At 43.9% G+C, this 25,149-nt stretch overlaps 2 protein-coding genes across 6 annotated transcripts in view; both read left to right on the forward strand.

Annotated features, from left to right (window-relative positions):
* The window catches only part of HEPHL1 (hephaestin like 1), a 66,410-nt gene extending 62,999 nt beyond the window's left edge, over positions 1-3,411 (forward strand). For 2 of the 3 annotated variants that reach the window (XM_073337319.1, XM_073337339.1), the window contains 2 exons: positions 245-325; positions 409-3,411. In XM_073337319.1, coding sequence (XP_073193420.1) covers positions 245-325; positions 409-611 — 284 coding nt within the window. In that variant the 3' untranslated portion in view covers positions 612-3,411. The remainder of the gene's footprint in view (positions 1-244; positions 326-408) is intronic. The other variant, XM_073337329.1, reaches the window with a different exon arrangement.
* Positions 3,412-6,366: 2,955 nt separating this feature from the next.
* Positions 6,367-25,149, forward strand: part of PANX1 (pannexin 1) — a 48,464-nt gene continuing 29,681 nt past the window's right edge. For 2 of the 3 annotated variants that reach the window (XM_073337374.1, XM_073337357.1), the window contains exons 1-2: positions 6,367-6,642; positions 23,755-23,894. In XM_073337374.1, coding sequence (XP_073193475.1) covers positions 6,462-6,642; positions 23,755-23,894 — 321 coding nt within the window. In that variant the 5' untranslated portion in view covers positions 6,367-6,461. The remainder of the gene's footprint in view (positions 6,643-23,754; positions 23,895-25,149) is intronic. The other variant, XM_073337364.1, reaches the window with a different exon arrangement.

Consider the following 25,149-nt stretch of genomic DNA (forward strand, 5'->3'; position numbering starts at 1 on the left):
AGCACCCAGGCTCACCTAGATCAGCTACTGAAGTCCTCTTCCTGCTTACATAAGAAAGGGAAATTTTGCCCTTAAAACTATCCAACTACCCTTGAGCTCTGCACGAAATTTTGTTGGCCTAATCAGAAATTCTATTTGAGTTACCCACGTAGAATAAATGACGCATTCACTGTTTTTTCAGACCACTAAAATCTGCTGCTTTATCCTATTTTCAGCCTAGGTAAGCTTTAATTTTTTTACACAGACAACAACGTTCCTTTAGAAGGAGGAGTAACAACCACAGCATATGACTCAATTAATGTAAAACACCAGGATACTGTAAAGGGTATGGATCCATTTTATTTAAATAATATAAACTTAAGCCGATGGATGTACAGACTTCTCATACGCTATTTCTCGTTTTGACAGGTGGTGACAGAGAAGGAATAAAATTCTTAGGCAAAGCTCTGGGTGCAGGAGAAGCTAGCTCAACACTCATAGCCCTTTTTTCTGTTGGACTTGTTCTTCTGGCAACAGTATTAACCCTCATCATCCTCATCACTTGTCAGAGAAAAAGGACATACTACAGGTCTGTGCAACCCCAGTGTGCGCTCCCAACTGATTCCCTGTAAATCTGTATTTTGGGGACCCTTTCTAGAGCTCTGTTGGATTTCATTGTATATTGTTGGTATATTTGAGGCAAGATATGTTTGTGAAGTTTACAAAGAGAGAGCCCAATCCTGTAGCCGTAAGTCACGTGTGACACAGACTGCAGGCTTAGAACCTGATGACCGTACACTGCTTGTCTTTGCAGCCTGATTCTGCTCTGTTGAAGTCAGTGTGAGTTGTGCCATTGAATTCAATGGGAGCAGGCTCAGACTTAGGGCTAGTGTACACTAGAAGTGCTACATCGGCACAGCTGCATCAATGCAGCTCTGTTGCTGTAGCGCGTCTGGTGACGATGCTCTATGCCAACGGGAGAGCGCTCTCTTGTCGGCAGAATTACTCCACCTCCGTGAGAGCTATGTTGGCGGGAGAGCGTTTCCCATCAATGTAGTGTTACCTGCTTAATTTCAGGACACACCGGCGCTTAGATTGGTCTAACTTGCATCACTCGGGGGGGTGGCTTTTTCACACCCCTGAGCAACGTAAGTTATATCAACATAAGCAGTAGTGTAGACCTGCCCTTATACTTGAGAGGTCCCACTGATATCAATGAGATTGCTCACTTGAGTTAGGCAAGCAGGATTTGGCTTTGAGAGCTGATAAAATGCATTCGGCTTCTGATTCTTTTAATGCTGTAAAGTGTAGCCAAACAATATTATTTTTAGAATTTGAATTGAGTTGCGACTGGAGCAATGAGAAACTCAACAGGGTAGAGGGTTTATGCAAACCTTTTCTCCAGTTTCAGTTCATGTTCATTGTGCTTGGAGATTCTGGTTCAAATAAACAGTAAAACACACTGAGAAACCTAGTCAAACCCACAATAAAGCCCAGACATTTCTTTTTATGCAAACCTATTATTGGCCCTAGATTCCCTCAAAAGATGGACAAGCATCAGTGAACATGTTAACCCACCTGGGTTTACTTTCTAGGGCTCACTGGACTTCCCCTATAGTCAATGTGAGCAGGAGGAGGAGCCTGATCCAAAGCCCACTGAAGTCTATGTAAAGACTCTTATTGACTTCAATAGCTTTGGATCAGGCCACAGACAGTAACTCTTAATGAATCCAAAACAGGTGAGATCTGCATGGCCTTGGTTTTGTAATGAAAATTTTACACAGCTCTAATTTGCAGAATTACTCTCAAATATGTGTACAAACCTATTGACTTTAAAGAGATTTTAACAGAATCTTGTGCTTAATTTGGTCCTGCGTATTACTTTTTATGCTCTCAAGTTCAGTACATCATCTTTGCGTTTCCACTGAGTGCAATGGGTTTGCATGGGTGTATGTGAGGGCAGAATTTGGCCCATAGCCTCTGTGATAAAACAGTTGCTTAATGGGATCTCTATTGGGTAGTGCTATGTTGAACTATTTTCAGTGTGCCAGATTCTGCGTGAGCTAGTGTAAATCTGGAACAAATCAATTGATTCACTGGAGATACTATGGATTGACACAATCTGAGAACAGAATCTGGCCCACTGAATCTACCAAAAGTTTAGGAGTTCTCTTCCTTTACCCTATTAAATGAGATTTCTGTTTTGGGGGCCAAAATTTTAAAGGTTTTTAGGCATCTAATGATGCAGATAGGCATCTGGGATTTTTTTAAAAGCATTTAGCAGCCTAACTACCATTGAATTAGGTAGCAAGGTGCCTATCTGCATCTTTAGGTACCTAAATACCTTTAAAATTCTGGCCCCCAAAACACAGCAAAAATCTGGCCTTGGGTTACTAAAGAGAAAGTCATCTGGTTTTATAACTACTTCTTATTGTGGGCTTGATTCTGTGACCTATACTTACACTGAGTAGTAGCTTACTCCCTGATTTCAATGAGATTACTCAGGAAGTCAAGTACTTACTCAGGCCCGGTCTACACTGGGCAGGAGGGCGATCGATCTAAGTTATGCACCTTCAGCTACGTGAAAAACATAGCTGAAGTCAACATACTTAGATCTACTTACCGCGGTGTCTTCACTGTGGTAAGTAGACGGCTGACACTCCCCCGTCGACACCGGTACTCCGCCGGAGTGAGAAGCGGAAGCGGAGTCGACGGGAGAGTGCTCGGCGGTTGATTTATCGCGTCTAAACTAGACATGATAAATCAATCCCCGCTGTCGATCTAGCGGGTAATGTAGACAAGCCCTCAGTGTTAATAAGGGCATAGAATCAGGCCTTATATATAGTGATACTTTAATGTTTACAGCTCATTTTGAATGACCTATTGTTTATTTCTGCCACAAGGATGTTCATATCACTTACAACCTTGGTGGATGAACTCCAAAACTAAAGCAATCTTTTATCTGTGAAATAATTTAACTGAGTTTGATTTTCAGCATAAACTCGAGTTGGTGCATAATGTCATAATTCCCTTGTAGGGAACTTTACCGACAGTCACTTTGAACATAGGTTAATGGTGTTCTGGATTAATGCCAAGATCACCAACAGATAAAAGGTGTTAAACAAAATCCTTGAGGTGTGGGGTATTTCTCAGTGTTTCCTTGATTCTTTTGTTTTCTTCTGGTTCTTTAAAAGCAAAACAAAAAGCTTTCTAGATAAGAGGTCTGATCTTGCAACCATTACTCATTCAAGAAGTCCTGCAAGAACAATGACTTGTGTGAGTTAAAGTTACAGGACTGGGCTCAGAATTAGGATAGCAATTATAGTCAAAGCTGTTTTATCCGGCATGTTGGGGAAATGGGAGGTGCTGGTAAGTGAAAAATGAGGGTTAAATAAGAGGGAGGGAGTTTGGGTGTGGGAGGGGGGTGCAGGGTGCGGGCGCTGGGAGGGAATTTGGGTGCGGGAGGGGGCTCAGGGCAGGGGTTGGGGCATGGGAGATGGCTCAGTGCAGTGGGGTGGAGCACAGGATGGGGTGCGGGGTGCTGGGTGCTAGATCTAGGGGATGCTCACCTCAAGCAGCTCGCCACAAGTGGCAACCAGTCCTGGCTGCTCGTAGGCGGAGACACGGAAGGCAGCTCCGTGTGCTGCCTCCATCCTGCCCCGAGCACTAGCTCTGCAGCTCCTATTGGCTGGGAACCACAGCCAATGGGAGTTGCGGGGGCAGCACCTGTGGGCGGAGGCAGTGCACAGAGCTGCCTCCTGCGCCTCCACCTAGGAGCAGCTGGGACAGGTCGCCGCTTGTGGGGAGCCACACGAGATGAGCGCCTCCCAGATCTGGCACCCTGCACCGCATCCCATGCCCTAACCCTTTGCCCCGAGCCCCTTCCCACGCCCAAACTCCCTCCCAGAGCCTGCGCTCCACACCCCCTCCTGCACCCCAACCCCCTGCCGTCTCCACGCCAACTGGACTATAAACCAGAATTTCACTGAGGATCAGAAATGCTGGTTTATAGAGCTTTCCAGCTGGTGAAGTGCCGGATAAAACAGCTTTTACTGTACATTGTACCACAAACACTCCTTCAATCATTACTTTTAAAGCTTCCTTTATAGCTGGCTAAACCTAATACCATTCAGGGAACCACAGACATTCTAAACACTAGTTTCTTTCCACTATGTAACCACTAGCATTGAGGTGTCTTGTTCTTTGTTAAATACTATTCATGTGTCCAGAATTCTTGCGTACTATATACAAATAGAGTTAAGGCTTTCACCCATCATGCACCATAAATAAATCAACATTATTTTGGTATTTTTATTTCTGTTTTCCGTATATGTGTTTGATGTTTAAAACAGAATAATAAAATATCTGAATGGTATAATTTAGCCTTTTATATAAGGTTTAAAATTTTAATGTATTAATAATAAAACAATTACCATTTGTATGAACCTTCTGACAGCTTCTTTAATACAGAAACTCTTTTTTATTTGAATTGGGTGGTTGTGGTGGAACAGAGATGAGGTATTCCAAAATGTCTTCAACATAACTGCAAAGCTTCATGCTGTTAGTGTACCAAACATTATAGTTTCACTGTTACCTTGTCCTTCCCCACTTTCCCTCCCTGCTTATTTTTTCTCTCTCACCATATGCTAAGAGTGTAAGCTTTTAGTGGCAGAGTCTGACTTTTTATTGCATGTGTGTACTGCACCTAGCAATATAGGGTTGACTGCCCCAATTTTCTCCAGGAGCTTTGTTAGAATAGCATAGCATTCTCACTTCAGATGCAAATCCCAAACAAGCCCTCAAGGACAGCAGGTCTCCCTGTACCTTCAAATTTTAGGCTGAATATCCGGAAAATGTTTTAATGCTAAGTTCTGTCAGACGTTAGGAAGAAGCCCCTCTCACCAAATCATTTATAGCTGAACTGGAGAATATTTATTTACCTATTCATTGTTTAGCTTGTGGTAATACCCAAAATGTGCAAGGCTCTTTCCAAACAAAAGCAGAGATAGATACCATCCCTGCCTTGTAGTGGATGCTACAATCCTACACTGACAAGGAGGGTGGGTTAGCTGTCTTGTTAGGACCTTGATCCCACAAACATTCTGTGTGTGGAACTTCAGTTGAAGTGAATAGGGTTCTGCATGCCAGAGCACTTGACATCTTGGTCATTTTCATCATTAATTTCTGAGATTTTTATTATGTGAAAGTGGGTTGCCCCTTAAAAATCAATGAACCGGTAACACATGCAGTCTGGTTCCATTGCCTCCTGGGCCCTCTGGCTGTGCAGAAAGCAGGAGTTATCCCATAAACACAAGGGAAAGGAGTTCACTGGATTCAATCCAAAAACAAAAATTCCCACAGAAAGTTAGTGGACCTTTGAAGCCAGAGATCAGATGGTTTAGATGGGAGAATTTTCTTTTCTCTCCCTGTACAAATAAGATATTAACATTCAGTCATAGCTAGTTGCCATTCCACATACTTTCTACTGGGTATTACAGGCTGGAGAGTAGCCAGGTGGCAGTACAAATACAGGATGCAACTTGTAAGAAGCACTGGGAGTAACCCAGGGTTTAATTTGTCATGACAGAGGTGCTGGGGCTCAAGTAATTTTTCTACATTCATAACTGATGCAGCACGCCTAGAGGTGCTGGGGCTCTGAACTGCCAAGTGTAGCGGTGCTGAGGCTCAGCACCTTTTAGCCTAAATTCAGTGCAGGCTGCCACAATTTATCTGTGGAGAATGAATCTGGCCCTCAGAGCTCTACTCTACTCTCCCCCACATGAGATCTCTGGCTTGCTTCTCCGCTCCCACTGCTATAAACCAGGAGTAACTTCACCAAAATCAGTGGAAACTACCTTGGCTTAAAACCATTGTGACTGGAGCATCAGGCCCATTGGCCTCTGATACTGCATCTTTCTACAAGATGGGACAGGCAGGGAGGCCCTCATCCCCATAACCACAAGGAGGAAGATTCACAAGATTGTTTGGGTGGAGGGATGGGGCTTGGGGCACCCACGCCACCAACCCAGACGCTCCTATCTAAGTTAGGGCCACGGGGACGGTTCTAGGGCATGGACCAGATATTGCCCGGGCCACTCCTGGGTGGGCCCAATCCTGCCACCGCCCCTACCCCTGCGCCCAGCCAGCGGGGCCCAATCCTGCCACCGCCCGCCCCCTTTCTGAGGGCCACACCCGGAGCTACCCCCGGCCCCGCCTCCTTCCCGCCCTGGGCCGGCCGCGGCGCCAGGGCCCGAGAGCCGGGCGCGCTGCCCGGGGAGGGGCAGGCGGCGCCGCGGCCCCACTCGGAGGGAGGGGGGACGCGAGCCGGACAAAGAGCGGGAGCCGGGCGGGGCGCCGGGGGCAGGCGGGAGCAGGAAGCAAAGCGAAAGGAGCGGGGCCGGCTGCGTGCCGGGCGCTCCCAGGCCCGCGGGGTGCGGAGGGCGCCCCCTGTCCGGCCCGGCCCGGCCCGGCCCGTGCTCGCCATGGCCATCGCCCACATCGCCACCGAGTACGTCTTCTCCGACTTCCTGCTGAAGGAGCCCTCCGAGCCCAAGTACAAGGGGCTGCGGCTGGAGCTGGCGCTGGACAAGCTGGTCACCTGCGTCGCCGTGGGGCTGCCCCTGCTGCTCATCTCGCTGGCCTTCGCGCAGGAGATCTCCATAGGTAACCGCGCCCCCGGCCGGGCCGGCCCCGCAGCCTGGCGCCCGGCCAGCGGCGCTCGCAGCCCCGCCGCGGCTTCCCGACCCGCGCACGCCTCGGCCCCGCGGAGCGCCTGGGCTGCAGCCGCGCGGGCGGAGCCCCGCTGCGTTGGGAAGGCTGCGGGGGCTTGCTTGGCCCTTCGGAAACCTCGTGTGTGTGTGTTGACAGCTCTGGGTTATGCTGGGTCTGATGGTCCTGCTGACCGGGGATTCAGCACCAAGCCGCTGGCCTTTCTCCCGGTCTGCAGCAGGTTTGGTTTTGTCTCCATATTAGGAACCCCTCAGTGGGTTTTAGGGAATGATGCTGTTCAGTCAGTTCGTCTTTCCTGGCGTACTGCAGGCGCTGGTGATGCCTCACCCACAATAATTAAGAACCGAGTTTATTTCATACAAATTGTATCCAGCGCCAGACATTCGCTGGTCAGAGGTCAGAGTAAACACGTGCTGTATAAAATTAAAGTACCCTTCCTAAGGAAATAACCGGGGGGAGAGAGAAACTAAAACATCTCTGTATCACAATAGGAAATTGAGCGGTTTCTTTGTTACTGTCTGTACCCAGACGTGAGACTCTTCAGGGAGCATGGGAGAGGAATGTCTCTGAATAATTAAAACTAATAGTTTGGCTTTGATGTAAATAGGTGTGGATGACTACAAGTGCACTGCACTTCAGGCTTCAGAAAATGCTGATAGAAATGTCATTTTTAGGAACATGGTGAAATTTTTGGTTTGTCAGCCTTTGTATTGTTCCATCAAAATACTTCCTAGACTGATAAGTTTTTGTCACTCAGAAGGGCTGAAGGTTACATATGGTTACAAAAGGGAAGCAGTAAGTGATTCTGACAAAGATTTGGGGGTTGTGGTGGATAATCAGCTGAACATGTGATGGTGTGACCAAAAGAGCTAATGCAATTCTGGGATGCCTAAATAGGGGAAGCTCAAGCAGGAGTAGAAAGGTTATTTTATCTCTGTATTTGGCACTGGTGCAACCACTGCTGGAATACTGTGTCCAATTCTAGTTTGCACAATTTAAGAAGGATATTGATAAATTGGCGAGTGTTCAAAGAAGAGTCACAAGACTGATTAAAGGATTATAAAACATGCCTTATAGTGGTAGACTCCAGGACCTCAATCTATTTAGCTTAACAAAAAGAAGGTTAAGAAGTGACTTGGTTATAGACTGTAAGTATGTACATGGGGAACAAATAGTTAATAATGGGCACTTCAATCTAGCAGAGAGAGGTAGAGCATGATCCAAGGACTGGAAGTTGAAGCTAGACAAATTCAGACTGGATATAAGGCATACCTTTTAATGGTCAGAGTAATTAACCGTTGGAACAGTATACTAAGGGTTGTGGTGGATTCTCCATTACTGACCATTTTTAAATCAAGATTAGATGTTCTGTGTCTGTGCTATACAGGAGGTGAGACCAGGTGATTACAGGGTCCCTTCTGGCTTTATAATCTCTGAACTAGGTATATCAATTCACATGAAAAATTCTCATTGAATTCAATAGGCATTCCATGCATATAATGACGCCTGGAGATGGCCCACAATTTACACACTGACAGAGGCAGACATGGGGCTTTATTACACTGCTGAAGAAAGATTATCTAATATTTGTGCATATCTCAGACACTGGAATGTGTGCCTATGTCTGATTCATTAAATGGCAATCTAGATAGGTTGTAATCTCTGCTCCTTTGTTTTCTTTCTGTTTAATTCAAATATAACACTTTATTGTGCTCACTCTTGGAAAAAATATTGTAAATTAGATTTACAGCCTTATTAATGTTCCCTGTTGGACTTTGGTAAACTGTCATGGGTATTCTTATGACCTTCATTACTATGGTATCTGTGCATCTCACAATCATAGAATCATAGAACTGGAAGGGACCTCAAGAGGTCATCTAGTCCAGTCCCCTGCACTCAAGGCAGGACTAAGTATTATCTATACCATCCCTGACAGGTATTTGTCCAACCTGCTCTTAAAAATCCCCAATGATGGAGATTTCCACAGCATCCCTAGGCAATTTATTCCAGTGCTTAATCACTCTGACAGTTAGGAATTGGACACAGTATTCCAGCAGTGGTTGCACCAGTGCCAAATACAGAGATAAAATAACCTCTCTACTCTTAATGTCCAACCTAAACCACCCTTGCTGCAATTTAAGCCCATTGCTTCTTGTCCTTTCCTCAGAGGTTAAGAAAAACAATTCTCCCTCCTCCTTGTAACAATGTTTTATGTACTTGAAAACTGTTATCATGTCCCCTCTCAGTCTTCCCTTCTCCAGACTAAACAAACCCAATTTTTTCAATCTTCCCTCATACGTCATGTTTTCTAGACCTTTAATCATTGTTGTTGCTCTTCTCTGGACTCTCTCCACAATCTTTAACATATTTATCCTCACAACTCCCCTCTGAGGCAGGGAAGTGCTAATATCCCCATTTTACAGATAGCCTCTCTGTGCATCAGTTCCCTAAGGCCCAGCTCCTCAAAGGTATTTAGGCACTTAACTCCCATTAAAATCAATGGTAGTTAGGTGCTTATTTACCTTTGAGGATCTGGGCCTTAAGTGGCTTGACCAAGGTCTGTAATGGAAGAGAGAAGCTGGGTCTCCCAAGTCCTATGCTAGCACCTTAACCACTGGACCATCGTCTCTCTTTTATGTTTCATCCTAATCTGTGACTCTCCTTACTTTCACTGTCTGTCATTAATGTAATATTCTTCTAAACAAGATTTTAGTAGCGCAGTGCACTGAAATAACTGCCACCTCTTTTTTTTAACAACACACTCTCTGCTATTGATTTCTACAGGCCCCATGTTACTCTTCTCATTGAATGAGATGTTCCTCAGATTGATGAAAGGGCAACAGATACTAATCTATTAATTTACAACATTTGGCTATGAAGGGCTATATTATACCTTTATAACTCAGTCTTGAGTAGATTCATAGAGCTGATACCCCGATGGGAGCTCAGCAAGGGATTTCACCATGGGGAGACACAATCCATCCATCCCTGAACTTCCAGATAAGCATGCTATCCCTAATCCTGTGCTTAGCCTGCTCTAGTCCTTCCTCCTTCTCCTCTTCCTTTGAGGAGATTTCTCTTCCTGGGGTGTGCACAGAGGGATCGGTCTCTGTGGTCCCTCAAATGCAGTGACTATGGCTGGCCATTGGCAGGGCTTCATTGGGGAAAGCTTTTGTGCCTCTACCAACATCCCCCCACAAGGGCAAGGTGCAATCTGGTCTTAAGCAAAGCTGTTAATTGGACAAACTTGTGCTCAGTTACTGGTAATAGTTGAAGGCCTGATCCTGCAAATGCTCATGTGAGTAACTTTACTTCTGTGAGTAATCCCACTGAAAGTCATGGAGCCACTCACGGTACTAAGCACTCTGCCCCTAGGCTTTATTCACTATAATGTCGTAAGTGGGCCATAAGCCTGAGCCTTCCAGAAAGTCATTCTAGGCTTTAGTGGCGAAAGGGCTAGCTATTCTATCTATTTTTAAAACTACAGGTCACCAAATGAAATTAATAGGCAGCAAGTTTAAAACAAGCAAAAGGAAGTATCTCTTCACACAACGCACAGTCAATCTGTAGAACTCTTTGCCAGAGGATGTTGTGAAGGTGAAGACTATAACAGGGTTCAAAAAAGAACTAGATCAGTTCATGGAGGATAGGGGGATGGCTCGGCCTGGCAGGGCTGGAGGCTCGGCCCAGCATCCCAGCTCACAGGGGCCAGCGGCTCGGACCCGTGCTTGGCAGGGCCGGGCTCTCGGCCCGTCCCGGGGAGCAGTTTCGCCCAGCGGCTCGAGGATGCCAGCAGCTGCGGGGGAGGGGGGAGTGGCAGCTCGGCTCAGTGGGGGCGGCAGCATGGCTGGGGTGGGGCCCTCAGGGCTCCTCCTGTTACGGGCGGGCCTCGGGCGGAAGGAGCATGGCCAGCGGGCTAGCCTCCCCAAAGCAGGGGTTCACCTGCTGCCCATGTGTAGCACCCATAGTGTAGAGATGACCTGGTGTCAGTGAACAAGTGTATTTAGTAAATTCACGTCAAATTTCCCACTGAAGTCAGTATTTTCTGAAGAAATGGTATTATTTGAGAATATTAATCTGGCTCCTGCATTACAAAGGCGAAATTTTCTGATTATCTCACAGATTTCCCAGAATTATGAAACCTGCATTCTGAGAAAATTTTATGTATTGTTTATTTGAAGTTTGTAATGGACAGATCCATGTCAGAACAAGACAGCTCACAAACATGCTTCATGGGTCCATATTTTTGAATCTCCTTTTCAAGAATCTTTAAGTGATAATTTTCTGCTTCTTCATTCTTGCTATTTTAACAGCAGATTCTTTTAATTTCCAAGAAATGACTGAGGGGCTTTCCAAGTCGTAAGGATAACATTAACTTACAGTTTAAAAAGTATGTAGTTTTTGGTTACAAAATGCGTGGCAGAGTGTGCTTAAGTATTATTATCCACCTCTGCAGATTAGGAAACTGCATCAGAAAAAAAGTTTATTCCAAAAGTGGCCTGTATCAGTGAGTGCCTCAGTTCTGGGTCCCCAGCTTTAGACTCCTAGAGCCTAAATTTTGGAAGTGTTGAGCAACCACAACTCAATCTGTAATCATTGAGAGCCTGAATTAGATTTTGAATTCAATGGAGAGCCTCTGCAGAAATTGAAGTATTGGGGGATGTACTCATGGTGCTCACATGTGTTGCCTATCAGGTGGACTGCCATACTCTGTTCCAGTTGCAGCTCTTCCAGTCTGTGTGGCTTCATTCCTAAGTATAATGAGTTGCAATAATCAAGAAGTCATGAACACATGAGTTAAAGTCACCATGACTAGGTCTGAGTCTGATAGGATGAGGCAAAGTTTTCTTACCAGTCACAGATTGAAGAGAGATGTACCTGTTCCTGATATCCATTTATTCATGCTTTTCCTGGTTTTAAACACTTTGAGTGACATACTGCTCCTCTCCTATTTCAAAGGGACCCCTTTCAGGAGATTGCATAGGGGTTGGGTATAGGTGGGGTAGGGTGGGATGGAGGATTTGCCACTACATAGATCCTCCTGCTCTTCCTCCAGCTCCTCTTCTCCTGTAGGAAGAACTTTAGGATGATGGAGTCTACGTCAGTCATTAAGCTGGAGTATTGGCTGCAGATTGATTCCCCCCCCCCAAATCTCTGGGGAAGAATTCCTTTTCTTCATTCCTTCCATGCAGAGAACCCCAGTGCACAAAACAGTTGCACAGGATGATTGCTGGAGAGAGTGGTCCCACAATGGCTGGGCCCGCTGAAATCATGGTGAGTGCGGGAGGTCCCAGATGACTGGAAAAAGGCTAATGTAGTGCCCACCTTTAAAAAAGGGAAGGAGGAGGATCCGGGGAACTACAGGCCAGTCAACCTCACCTCAGTCCCTGAAAAAATCATGGAGCAGGTCCTCAAGGAATCAATTCTGAAGCACTTAGAAGAGAGGAAAGTGATCAGGAAAAGTCAGCATGGATTCACCAATGGCAAGAAAAAAAAATTGGGGATTGGTCCTGCTTTGAGCAGGGTGTTGGACTAGATGACCTCCTGAGGTCCCTTCCAACCCTGTTATTCTATTCTATGATTCTAAGTCGTGTCCGACTAACCTAATTGCCTTCTATGATGAGACAACTGGCTCTGTGGATGAAGGAAAAGCAGTGGACATATTATTCCTTGACTTCAGCAAAGCTTTTGGTACGGTCTCCCACAGTATTCTTGCCAGCAAATAAAGAAGTATGGGCTGGATGAATGGACTATAAGGTGGATAGAAAGCTGGCTAGATTGTCCGGCTCAACGGGTAAATGATCAATGGCTCCATGCCTAGTTGGCAGCCGGTATCAAGCGGAGTGCCCCAAGGGTTGGTCATGGGGCCGGTTTTGTTCAATATCTTCATTAATGATCTGGAGGATGGTGTAGATTGCACCCTCAGCAAGTTTGCAGATGACACTAAACTGGGAGGAGTGGTAGATATGCTGGAGGGTAGGGATAGGATACAGAGGGACCAAGACAAATTGGAGGATTGGGCCAAAAGAAATCTGATGAGGTTCAACAAAGACAGGTGCAGAGTCCTGCACTTAGGACGGAAGAATCCCATGCACTTCTACAGACTAGGGACCGAGCTGCTAGGCAGCAGTTCTGCGGAAAAGGACCTAGGGGTTACAGTGGATGAGAAGCTGGATATGAGTCAACAGTGTGCCCTTGTTGCCAAGAAGGGTAACGGCATTTTTGGCTGTATAAGTAGGAGCTTTGCCAGCAGATTGAGGTACGTGATCATTCCCCTCTATTCGGCATTGGTGAGGCCTCATGTGGAGTACTGTGTCCAGTTTTGGGCCCCACACTACAAGAAGGATGTGGAAAAATTGGAAAACGTCCAGCGGAGGGCAACAAAAATTATTAGAGCTTATGCTCTAATAAATTGGTTAGTCTCTAAGGTGCCACAAGTCCTCCTTTTCTTTTTGCAAAAATTATTAGGGGGCTGGAGCACATGACTTATGAAGAGAGACTGAGGGAACTGGGATTATTTAGTCTGCGGAAGAGAAGAATGAGGGAGGATTTGATAGCTGCTTTCAACTACCTGAAAGGGAGTTCCAAAGAGGATGGATCTAGACTGTTCTCAGTGGTAGCAGATGACAGAACAAGGAGTAATGGTCTCAAGTTGCAGTGCGGGAGGTTTAGGTTGGATATTAGGAAAAACTTTTTCACTAGGAGGGTGGTGAAACACTGGAATGCGTTACCTAGGGAGGTGGTGGAATCTCCTTCCTTTGAGGTTTTTAAGGTCAGGCTTGACAAAGCCCTGTCTGGGATGATTTAGGTGGGGATTGGTCCTGCTTTGAGCAGGGGGTTGGACTAGATGACCTCCCGAGATCCCTTCCAACCTTGATATTCTATGATTCTATGAAATCAATGGCAAAACTCACATCTGCTTCAGTGGAAAAATGATTTGGCTTCAAGCACACAAATGTATATAAAATACATCCCTGAATGTGAAAATAATTTGAATAGATAATAATTGAAATTATAAAACTACACTGACAAAGCAAACATTAGCTTGATCACCAACATTCTATGCCCAGGTGATATTATTGATCCTTGGAATTCTAAGAATCCAAAGGAAACACATGGCTTTTGATTCTCTGAATGGAAGAATTCTGGTTTTAAATTAACCATTTTAGGGCTCTCTAATGTGGTGATACTGCATGGTATCATAACCTGTTGGTGTATTAATATTGAACAGTTGTCACAAGTCTTATTGCTTAAATAACCAAACGTTACTTAATTGAATGATCTGAACTATTTTAATACTGAATTTCTCTAAAGGAACATAATTCTGTGAGCGCTCATATAGGAAAACTAGTACTGGATTCAAACGTTTCCTTGTGTGACTGTACTTGGATTGTTTAAAAGTTAAATGCTGCCAAAATGGGAGACAATGGTTTGATCCTATTTCAGCTCTGAAGAAGAGTAATAGAATATTTAAAATAGATAGAAAGGATTAGCTAGATGTGAAAGCAGTGCCAGTGATGAGTCTGAACATGAAAATAGCTGTACAGGAATTGCTTCTCAAAGAAGTAGGAGTGTTCTGCAGACTGCAGTCATAGGAATTGCCCTCCACACCGAGTGCCCTCACAGATTCCATATCCTCAAAGCAGAAGACTCCCAGTCTGAAAGTGGCCAGTTGAGCATTTGCTGAATGGTGCCTTCAGTTAATCAGCCCTGAACAGTGCTTTGGTCAGTGAGTTTTACATGGAATGCAGGGGAGAGAATGGTATAAGAACACCTCGTCCCTGTGGTGATGCAGCTCTTCTGAGTAGTGAACTTGTCAAGTGAAGACTCAGATGCATCCCATTCAAACTTTGCTGGGTGGACAGTGGAAAATGACCTCCCATCTACCCTTCACTCTAGGCTGGCCTGCAGCGATGTGAGTGGGAAGGAGAAAGGGTGCTGCTGCTAAGGGATAAGCTTAACCATTGCCCACCTTTTGCAGCTCTGTGTCTCAGTAGTGCTCAGTAGTTGGCCTCTGTGCTGATATAGAAAAGCCACTTCAGTAGTAACACCTGAAGATGGTAGGGGAAAGGAAAGGCAAGGCAGAGGGAGGACACTTACGACACACAAATGAATTTAAAGCTCAGCTGCTGATCCCCTGATGCCCTCATGGAATAAAAGCATTTCCCATGAGGTTATCCCCGCGAGAAGAATGTTTAAAATACAGTAATTAACCACGGCTTTTTGTGGGAGTTGGTAAGTGGAAAGAATATAAGCAAAATAAGCAATAGGGTAGAGAGAGGAGGAAAAATTTCTACCTTGAGCTGCATACGCAGTGCTTGGGAGCTGAGGCTTTAAAGTTTCAGCCAATGGTTGTATCTGGCTCATATAATACTAGTCACAATTAATATTGTGATCTTTATAATATAAAAGAAATATGTATAACAACAAATACCTTAGAAACCTTTTCTGGACACGCAGAAAGAGGCACATGAAAAGGTAGACAAAATAATGCAAATAACCCATATACGATCTTGCTGTAGATGTGGGTAAAACCCTGATTATATTTGCTTGGTAGCCACGATGGGAGCAAATATACCTACCCACAGTCAAATCCACACACACACTCAGCTATCAAAACCAATGGAGTACAACACAGTTAATTCCTTTCTCTCCTGTTTACGTTCTTTTACCATGCCCATCACTATGCTGAGTGCTAAATTGTGTTGCTCTTATAGGGCCAGATTGTTCCTTGCCACTAGGGCTGGACAAGGATTTGGGGCGAGTAGGTGAACGTGAAGGAAGCCTTGTCTCACATTGTACCATTCAGAGGGACCAGATGCCAGTCACTGTGCTCAGGGTGTAACGCTCTCCAAGAGGCAGGCAGATGGCAGAGCTGATCCTGCATGTGGTGAGGGAATGAATGGCACAGTGTGTACCCTGCAAGAAGGTGTAGCAGTGGCTGCTATGACCCATGAGTCTCTGATGTCCCTGGAGGCACTGTGCCAGAATAAATGCCTTCAGGTTCTCTTGGTAGGGCAGTGCGCTTCTTCACCCTTCCTATTGCAGAACTATTTCTTTAAGCATAATCTAGCCCATGGTGTCTAAATATGCCCCTGTTTTTTTATCCAAGTTATTCACACTTCTAAACAAAGATCAGACTCAAGCCCTAGAGAAAGGGGAAAAGCATTTCTAGGACCAACCCATTAGACATGCACTAAGAAACAATTCGGTCTCTGGACTTGGTTAGGCTGTTTTTCCTACAGTCATGCACATCTGGTGTCTTAGCAAACAAGGAGGCCATTAATGAAGCCACAACTTTGTCTTGTTAAAATCGATCTTGTGATTGCTGAGAAGGCCAGAGGCTGTAATTAAATTTGACATCAGTGGGCTAATGTGCATGTACTAATGCAGTTGCCTACTGTGAATGCTGAAAAAGCACTGTAAACACTCCTGGTGAATCTGACTTTCACAATACATGTGCTCATGGATATGGTTGGCATATCTTACAGGCAGTACAGTGGGGCCAGTGTATTCTGCAAAAGAATGCCCTAGACTTTTACACTGTGAGAAAACAAAGAAGAATTACTGACTGGTCTGTGTCTTTAGGAATATGAACAGCATCATGATGATTTATCTATCTAGAGCAGGTGTGGGCAAACTATGGCCCGGGGGTTGCATCCAGCCCTTCAGACCTTTTAATCCGGCCCTCGAGCTCCCGCCGGGAGCAGGTTCCAGGGCTTGCCCCGCTCCACATATGCTGTGGCTCCTGAAAGAAGTAGCATGTGCCCCTTCTCGCTCCTACGTGTAGGGGTTGCCACGGGATTCCGCACACTGCCCCCACGGCTCCCCATTGGCCGGCAACCATGGCCAATGGGAGCTGCAGGGGCGGTGCCTGCAGATGGGAGAGCATGCAGAACCGACATGCCTCTGCGTAGGAGCCAGAGGGGGGACATGCTGCTGCTTCCGAGAGCCGCTTGAGGTAAGCGCTGACCGCAGCCTGCACCCCTGACCCCCTCCAGGGCCCCAACCCGCTGCCCCAGCCCTGATCACTCTCCCGCCCTCCAAACCCCTCGGTCCTACCCTACGGCACCCTTGAGCCCGCACCCCCAGCCAGAGCCCTCACCCCCCCACTCGCACCCCTACCCCAGACCAGAGCTCCCTCCCACTCCCTGAAGTCCTCATTTCTGGCCCCACCCCAGAGCCCGGTACCTCCAGCCGGAGCCTCCAACACCCCAACCCCCAATTTCATGAGTATTCATGGCCCGTCATACAATTTCCATACCCAGATGTGGCCCTCAGGCCAAAAAGTTTGCCCACCGCTGGTCTAGAGAAACATTTTAGACTGGAGCTGTTGTAACAGTTGATATTCCAACCATTTCAAGATTTTCTTTTTACTTATCTGAACTATAAAGTCAAAGTTTTGCAGTGAAATTCAGTCTTCACTCACCATGGAGGACTGACCAGAGAAACATGACTATTGGGGCAGGTTTTTCAAAGAATTAAGAGGAGGAATTTTTAACTTTTCCCATTTTTAGCCATTCAGTAACACTTCTTGGTTATGATAAAAGTTGATAAATACTTAGTTTTAATGATTGTATTGAATTTTGATAGTCGTAGAACAGTAGTATCTCATAAATATCATCATCCAGGCAGATCCCAAAGAGACATAGCCTCCTTGTAGATTGAGTACCACCCAGCTGATCTTTAGCTGGATCTTTAAGACAGTTCTTTAGCTGAAACAACGAGGAGTCCTCGTGGCACCTTAGAGACTAACAAATTTATTTGGGCATAAGCTTTTGTGGGCTAGAACCCACTTCTTCAGATACATGGAGTGGAAAATACAGGAGCAGATATAAATACATGAAAGGATGGGAGTTGCCTTACCAAGTGTAAAGTCAGGAAAAATAACTTTTGAAGTGGTAATGAGAGTGGCCCATTTCAGACAGTTGACAAGAAGGTGTGAGTAACAGTAGGGGGAAATTAGGTTTAGATTTTGTAATGACCCAGCCACTCCCAGTAGAATGTGCTGTGTTGAGCAGTAAAACAATTTTTTAAAAAGATCTACTTAGACTTTAAAGCCAAATTTTGTCTTTGGAAGCACATTTGCAGCTCCCACTCACCTTGTGTGAACTCTTGGCCCCATTACATTCAGTAGGGCTGGGATTTCACACTTTACACGGAACCTTGCCTGTACTTCTGAAGGCAGAGTTTTAAACACTTAATGGATGGGAATGCCATTATTTGGAAAATACTTATCTGTTTTCCGTTTGACTAAATGCAGCCCACTGGTTGGAGAAATGCTTAAATACTCAGCTTTTTCCATTACAGTGTAATCCCCTTCCATAACAATGTGTGTCTAAAATGAGATACACGTGGAGAGTGAGGTGTAAGTGACAATCCATTTATCACCTAACTCCTCTCCCACATTTACATCTCTACACTGGCTCCCCTTTGCATGAAACATCTAATTTAAGATTCTCATCCTTGCCTTTATGGCTCTGCACTGCTCTCGCTTCATGTAAAGTCCTCTCTCTGCTCTGCCATCAAAACCAGCTTGAATGCCCTATTTGTTTCCTGTTCCCATACCTGTTTACATGTCTTTTTCCATGCTTCCCTTGTACATTGAATGACCTTTTTATCCTAGTTCTTGAAGCTACCAACTTCTTCCCATAAGAAGTGGGTCCATAGTAAGAACTCTCTGCCCCAAAACTTCCCACTCAACAGGGTTTCTCAGTGCATCCTGTCTGACTTATGTTGTAATATCTTGGTGCAGGGAATGTCTTTATATTGTGCTTTGTGCAGTGCCTAGTACTATATCAGCATTTTTCAAAAGTAATTATTGTAGTGTTTAATTCTTGCTGGATGTTTTCAGAATCAAATATCTTGGTAGCTACAGTTTGCACTGCATTTGCCTAACACACTGTTGGCACTATAAAAGTAATAAGAATAATTTGCATAGATTTAGATGAAAATGTCATCTTTTATCTCAGTAATAGCTGCCTGTCTGAAAGTGTTTAAAAGGAAAGCAATCTGATTTCAGTAGCACCTCAGAATTAGAAACACCAGAGTTACAAACTGACTGGTCAACCACAAACCTCATTTGGAACCGGAAGTACACAATCAGGCAGCAGCAGAGACAAAAAAAAAAAAAAGCAAATACAATACATTTCTAAAAAAATAAAGGGAAAGTTTAAAAATAAAAAAAGATTTGACAAGGTAAGGAAACTGATTCTGTGCTTATTTCATTTAAATTAATCTGGTTAAAAGCAGCATTATTCTTCTGCATAGTAAAATTTCAAAGCTGTGTTAAATCAATGTTCAGTTGTAACCTTTTGAAAGAACAACTGTAACATTTTTTTCAGAGTTACGAACATTTCAGAGTTACGAAAAGCCTTCATTCCCAAGGTGTTCATAACTCTGAGGTTCTATTATACTTACTCTGGGGGGCTCAATCTTGCCAGGAGCAGAACTGAAATGCAGCCTTCTCTTGTTCTGCACCAGCAAAACTGTTGAATCACTCATATGAATTCTTACAGCAGCTTGGATTTTCACTGGGACTCTGGGAGCGGAATAAGTTTTTGTGCCTGCAGATTCCTTTCCAGTATTAGGGCCATGATTTGTGAAATCTGACTAAATCCCGCTCCCCTTTGAAATCAGTGGCAAAACTCACATTAACCTCAAGGAGAATAGGAGGAGACCCAAACTTATGGTTTGTATTGCAGCAGTGCCTAGAAATTAGGGATGTAAATACCATTTAAAAAGTTAACCATTTAAACGATTCAAAAATATTTAGTTTAAGCAGTTAACCAATTAAGCGGCTGGGGCAGGCCAGGGTCATGGTGAGCTTGCTCCGGGCGGTGCTGCTGTGGTCGCTCTGGCTGGCGTAGGGCCGCTGTGGTTGGCCAGCCTACCAGCTGGTGCGGACCCACTGGGGGTCCAGGGTTTAACGGTTAAGGTGGATTAAACAGTAAGACTCATGCTTACCAGTTAACTCGTTAACATTTTACTTCCCTACTAGAAACCCCAGTCAAGGTCAGGGTCCTGTTGTGCTAGGCACTGTATACAAACGTAGTCAGACAGATTCTGCCATATGTAAATAGAGGCACAGAGAGGTAAAGTGGCTTGCCCAAAGTCAGACAGTAGATTGGTGGCAGAGCTGGTAATAGAAGCCAGGGGAAGAGATCCTCACTGATGCTCCAGGCTCTTTACACTGGGTAAAAAGGCTGGAGCAGCATATAGGCACCCTAAAAGCCTTGGTTCCAGCAGTGAGAGGATTGCCCTAGAGCAGTTACTGAAGCAGACTGCTTAAGGCTGCTTTCTGAGCAGGATCCCTTTACGAGGTCTGGTGTAGGGAGTGGGCAGAGGATGGGAGGGGCATGTTGGGACTGGGGCCTCAGGATTGTGTAAATTTCAGGCAGGAGTGCAGCCCTGAGACTTAGACTTTCATTATGTACCATAATGTAGATTTGTACTATGTACCTGAGTTGCATGCCTTTAGGTAATTTCCTGCGTCCGTGAATTTCCTGATAATTTCAGTATGGTTATGAAGATCACTTTTATCATGTTTGTCCTCTCACATTCTAGTCTGTATTTAGTTGTAATGGATAGCATGCTGCAGCTGTCTTATGCAGTCTTTCTTTAGGATAGCCTTGTAAATGAGGGGGCTTTTTCATTGCCTTTTGCTTTGTTGTTGAGGAAAATGCTGTTGTATCATAAAAATTAATTAAGTTTTCTCTCTACCTTCTCTGTGTTAAAAGTAGTGCAAATATAAATTTGTTGATGTCAGTACATAACTTTTCTTCTAAATTAGGCAAAGTGTGCTGTGATTGCAGCTTAGTATAATAAACATGATAGTTTTGCAGTTACCTCATCTTCCCCCTGCACCTTTATTTGTTGTATCTACCTGCAGACCCTCATCATGTGCTAACATTGTTAATTTTGGGGGACACTGGCTTTTTAAAAAAATTCCATGTGTGTGCAGCACCTTCCTCAACGGGGCCTTGATCATTTACTGAGGATTTTAGGTGCTACCCAATATAAATAATAAAAATAATTTATTAATGGTTTTAACTTTCCTCCCCAAGATACCTTTACATTAAAAATATTTTTGCCTGTATTGATTTAATAGGTGTTAATCCTGTGCAAAAAGTGAATTGAAAACACTGAAAATAAACATGCAGTAGAACGTTGCTAATCTGCCCACTTCATGCCCAAAAATGCAATCTCATCTGAAATGATGACTCCTATCAATAAGAATCCATAACTTACAAAAAATGCTACAGTATGCTTATATGTCAATTAAGTCCTAGTCCCGCAAGGTCCTGAGTGCCCTCAACTTCCACTGATGTCTCTGTCTTCATACTTCTCTGTGACAGTATCTGGTGCACTGCTGAAACTAGATAAATACAAAGAACCTTCATTATACCATTGAGATCAGTGGAATTACACTGGCATAAAATTGGTGTAACAATGTGGAAAATTTACACTAACATGTTATGAAGTATTATCAATCACTAAAATTAAACCATAAATAAATGGGAAAATACATTTTCTGATCCATATATTTTTTCTTTGTTTTCTTCTTATGGCCTGATTCTGCAAAATGTTGAACTCACTTAACTCTCCTTGACTGTAGTGGGAATCAAAATAGCTAGCACCTCGTAGGAGGCACACAGCACTTTCCCTTCTTCACTAATTCAAAAAACGTAGTCATTTGCAATGGGTCTCCCATGGATTAATTCAAATTAATGAGGTTCTACTGCATCTGAATTACGTTCAATTACTCTCATTGATGACACCGGCATTACTAAGGCAAACATGGCTCAGCACAATTCTAGTTATTCACCTCTTGAATGTTTGAAAGGGTCATATTCTGCTGTTATTTCACACACAAAAACCCCCATTGACAGCAGCTAGAGTCTTGCTAAATAATGAAGGCAGAACATAAAGCTCATTTGTTCTGCTGGATATCCAGATGATGAAGGGCACACAAATTGCCGCACTGGCCTGCACTGTATTTCTGGGCCCTCCACTGGTAGTGGGGAAAATGCCTGTAAAGTACAAGCCACCCTGGAGTTTTGGTAGGGCATAACTGTTGAGGGTTGTGCCAACTCTGTTAAATCCATTTAAGTTTTCGTGAAATCTGATAAATGTGTTACTGATTTCATGAGGGAGCCTTGTGACTGGTCAGAGCATGTTGTCATGTCACTGCAGTCTTATAAATAATGAGAACAGTGACTCACAATTAAGCTTTTTGTTCATATTGTGCTTGGAGCCCCTAACTATCTTTGGTTCACAAGGTGGCATAGTTATAGTTTTAATGAATTTCGTTCTTGTTATAAAAGGGGCTCTTCTTCTTTTGTAAGAACTGCATTGGCAAGTGGATACAAAGTCCAGGAAGTAATCTTGCAAATATTTTGTTGATTTTTTTAAGGCAATGCAGGGGCCGCATCAGCACTAATTTGGGAGGGGGGGGGTAATATACCAACAGAAATAATGGTGATTTCTTTTTTAAAATAGTCTATGCAGCTTTCAAAGATTAACTTATTCTGCCTCATTTTTACAAGTCAGTCAACTTAATTTTAAAAAAAAGTTTCTCCTTAAAAAGTGCATAAATGAGCAAGCCAAAATAAGAAAAATGTACAAAAGTATAAATGGTGAACAAATAGTAGGGCCACTTGGCAAAACCTGCTGTGAATTCATAGTTCCTGTACAGTGCACCTGTTTTCCCATCCAGCTTATTTCTTGTGGTGGTGTTCCCTTCAACAGAGCTGTGGAATGCTGTTGTGTGCAGGAGGTTATGAAAGGCTCAGTCCTACAGAAGCCATCCTCCCAGACTTACTAGAAGTCATTCTCCAATATGTATAATTTTAGATGATTTATCCAGAGTTATTTTAGAATCTGGGGAGGTCCAATACTACTATTTTCTAATAGAGCACAGGAAATTATTTTTCCTTTTTGGAAAATTGTGCAAAAATAAGCTAACTAATGTCCTCATCCTGTTCTGGCTTTATATGAAGGGTGTCAACAATGTGGCTCACCAAATAATCCCATCCTTATGAGGTACAACCCGCTGTGGGAAAGTTTCGTGAGTCATTAGAGCTGGACCAAGTCTGAATTTGGCCCTGGCTACATTCAAGCTGGGAGGTGCGATTGCCTGTGTTAAGTCTGATTGAGCTAATGACTAAAATTAGAAGTCTGCTACTGTGGCACAGGTAGCAGGAGGGTCTAGCCTGTGTGAGCCTGTCCAAGACCCTAGGCACATACTGAGGTGGCTAACCCGAACTTCTGCTGCCCATGCCTCCATAGCTACACTTTTAACTTTTAGGTGTTAACTCAATCAGAGCGAGCATGTGTGTGTATGCCTGAGCTAGGAATCACGCCTCCCACTCGAATGTAGACGTACCCGTAGTCCTTGCAGACTGCACCTGTTACCTCCCATTCAGCGGGATATGTTGTACCCTGCAGTGGAGCTTGGATTTCATTGATGCGCAAACTGAGGGCTAGTCTACACAACCGTGCTACATCGGCACAGCTGCATTGGTGCAGCTGCGCCATTGTAGCGTGTCTGGGGAAGACATGCTATGCCAACACGAGAGCACTCTTCCATTAGCATAATTACCCCACCTCAGCAAGAGGCGGAAGCTACGTCAGCAGAAGAGCGTCTCCCGCCGACATAGCACCAGTGTGAACAGCTGATAGGTTGATGTAACTTGCCTTGCTCAGAGGGGTGGCTTATTCACACCCGAGTGACATGAGTTACATTGACCTAAGCTGTAGTGTAGACGAGCCCTGAATGAGGTGGGCAATGGTGGCATGCTTGAGTACAGCACAGAGGCTCATGATTAGGCTGGTGGAGAAAGGTAGTATATCATTCAGAAAAGTCCAGAGAACCAATATTGTTACCCCAGAAGGTGAAATGGGAACAGTTAGATTAAATAGCTAATTGGAGAATCCTGATTTATTTTTTCTTACATCATGGATTTAATATTGGAAAAAACTGAAATGTTCATTAGCTGTTCTTTTTAAATTTTGACTTTTGATACATTTTGCTTTGCATTTTAGGTACCCAGATAAGCTGTTTTCCTCCCAGCTCATTCTCCTGGCGCCAGGCTGCGTATGTGGATTCCTACTGCTGGGCAGCTGTGCAGCAAAAGCAATTATCACAGAGCGATTCAGGACACATTCCACTGTGGCTTCATAAAGTATGTACCGATATATTTTCTTCTTGAAAACTGGGTCCAATGCAGAAGTCTGTATTTCCCTTTCCCTTCTCCCTATCCCCAACTTCTCTTATTGACTCAAAACCATTTATTATAGCACTTGTCAATTTATTTTTAGAGCGTATATTTACTTTCACTGGTATCCAAATATGGCATTGTTGGAAAAAGTATTAGCTTTAAAAAAAACCCTCCTGCCTTGCCATACCCAGTAAATGTTGCCAATTATCTGATTTACAAGTAATGGCAACATTAAAGTGTTATCCTCTGAAACACATCTAAGTAAACATACTCCACATATTTGTCCCTAGTGTAAATTCCGAGATATGTCTGCTGATTTTAATGACTCCTTTTTGCTCCTATTAGCACTGCACAGTCCACAAAGTTATAAGAAAGTGAGTTGGATTCTGTTTCATCTCATGACATTAACTAAGGGACAGATTTTGCCACCGTTACTCAAGTAGCATAGTATCTTACTCTATCCGTGCTTCCACTGGCTTCAGTAGGACTCTTCCTGGAGACCTGCTGAGGTCCATGGGACCATTTAGCATGAGTAAGGTTGTCACAATCTGATCCTAAGATCCAATTGCAGAGCTAATAGCAATAGTCTGTATTTATTTTGTTTTCCTTTGAGTTGGTGAATTTTTGTTATTTGCTTTCTCTTTATTTAGTTTTGTTCCTAACAATTGGGCACTGATACTCTCTTGCATATAGCAGCGGACCCTTTAATGCTACCCATGGTGAACACCTGAAGCCATTCATAGTTCTTAATTTTTGCCCAAAGGTAGGGTTACCAGATAGCAACTGTGAAAAAACAGGACAGGGGGTGGGGGTAGTAGGTGCCTATATAAGAAAAAGTCCCAAAAAACGAGACTGTCCCTCTAAAAATGGGACATCTGGTCACCCTACCCAAAGGGCTTAGTCATTTTGGCAATAGGTGCTATCCCAAAGATGGATATATGGCCTTATTACCATGCTCTCTGTAGTTGTTTAATTAGCATTACCCATGATTTTTTGAGATGTTTACTTTAAATTAGGGCTGTCAAATTATTAAAAAAATTAATCGCAATTAATCACACTGTTAAACAATAATTGAATATCATTTATTTAAATATTTTTGGATGTTTTCTACATTTTCAAATGTATTGATTTCAATGACAACACAGGATACAAAGTGTACAGTGCTCACTTTATATTTATTTTTGATTACAAGTATTTGCACTCTAAAAAAAATAAAAGA

Source organism: Lepidochelys kempii, chromosome 1 (genome assembly GCF_965140265.1).
Source record: "Lepidochelys kempii isolate rLepKem1 chromosome 1, rLepKem1.hap2, whole genome shotgun sequence".
Taxonomy (NCBI): Eukaryota; Metazoa; Chordata; order Testudines; family Cheloniidae; genus Lepidochelys; species Lepidochelys kempii.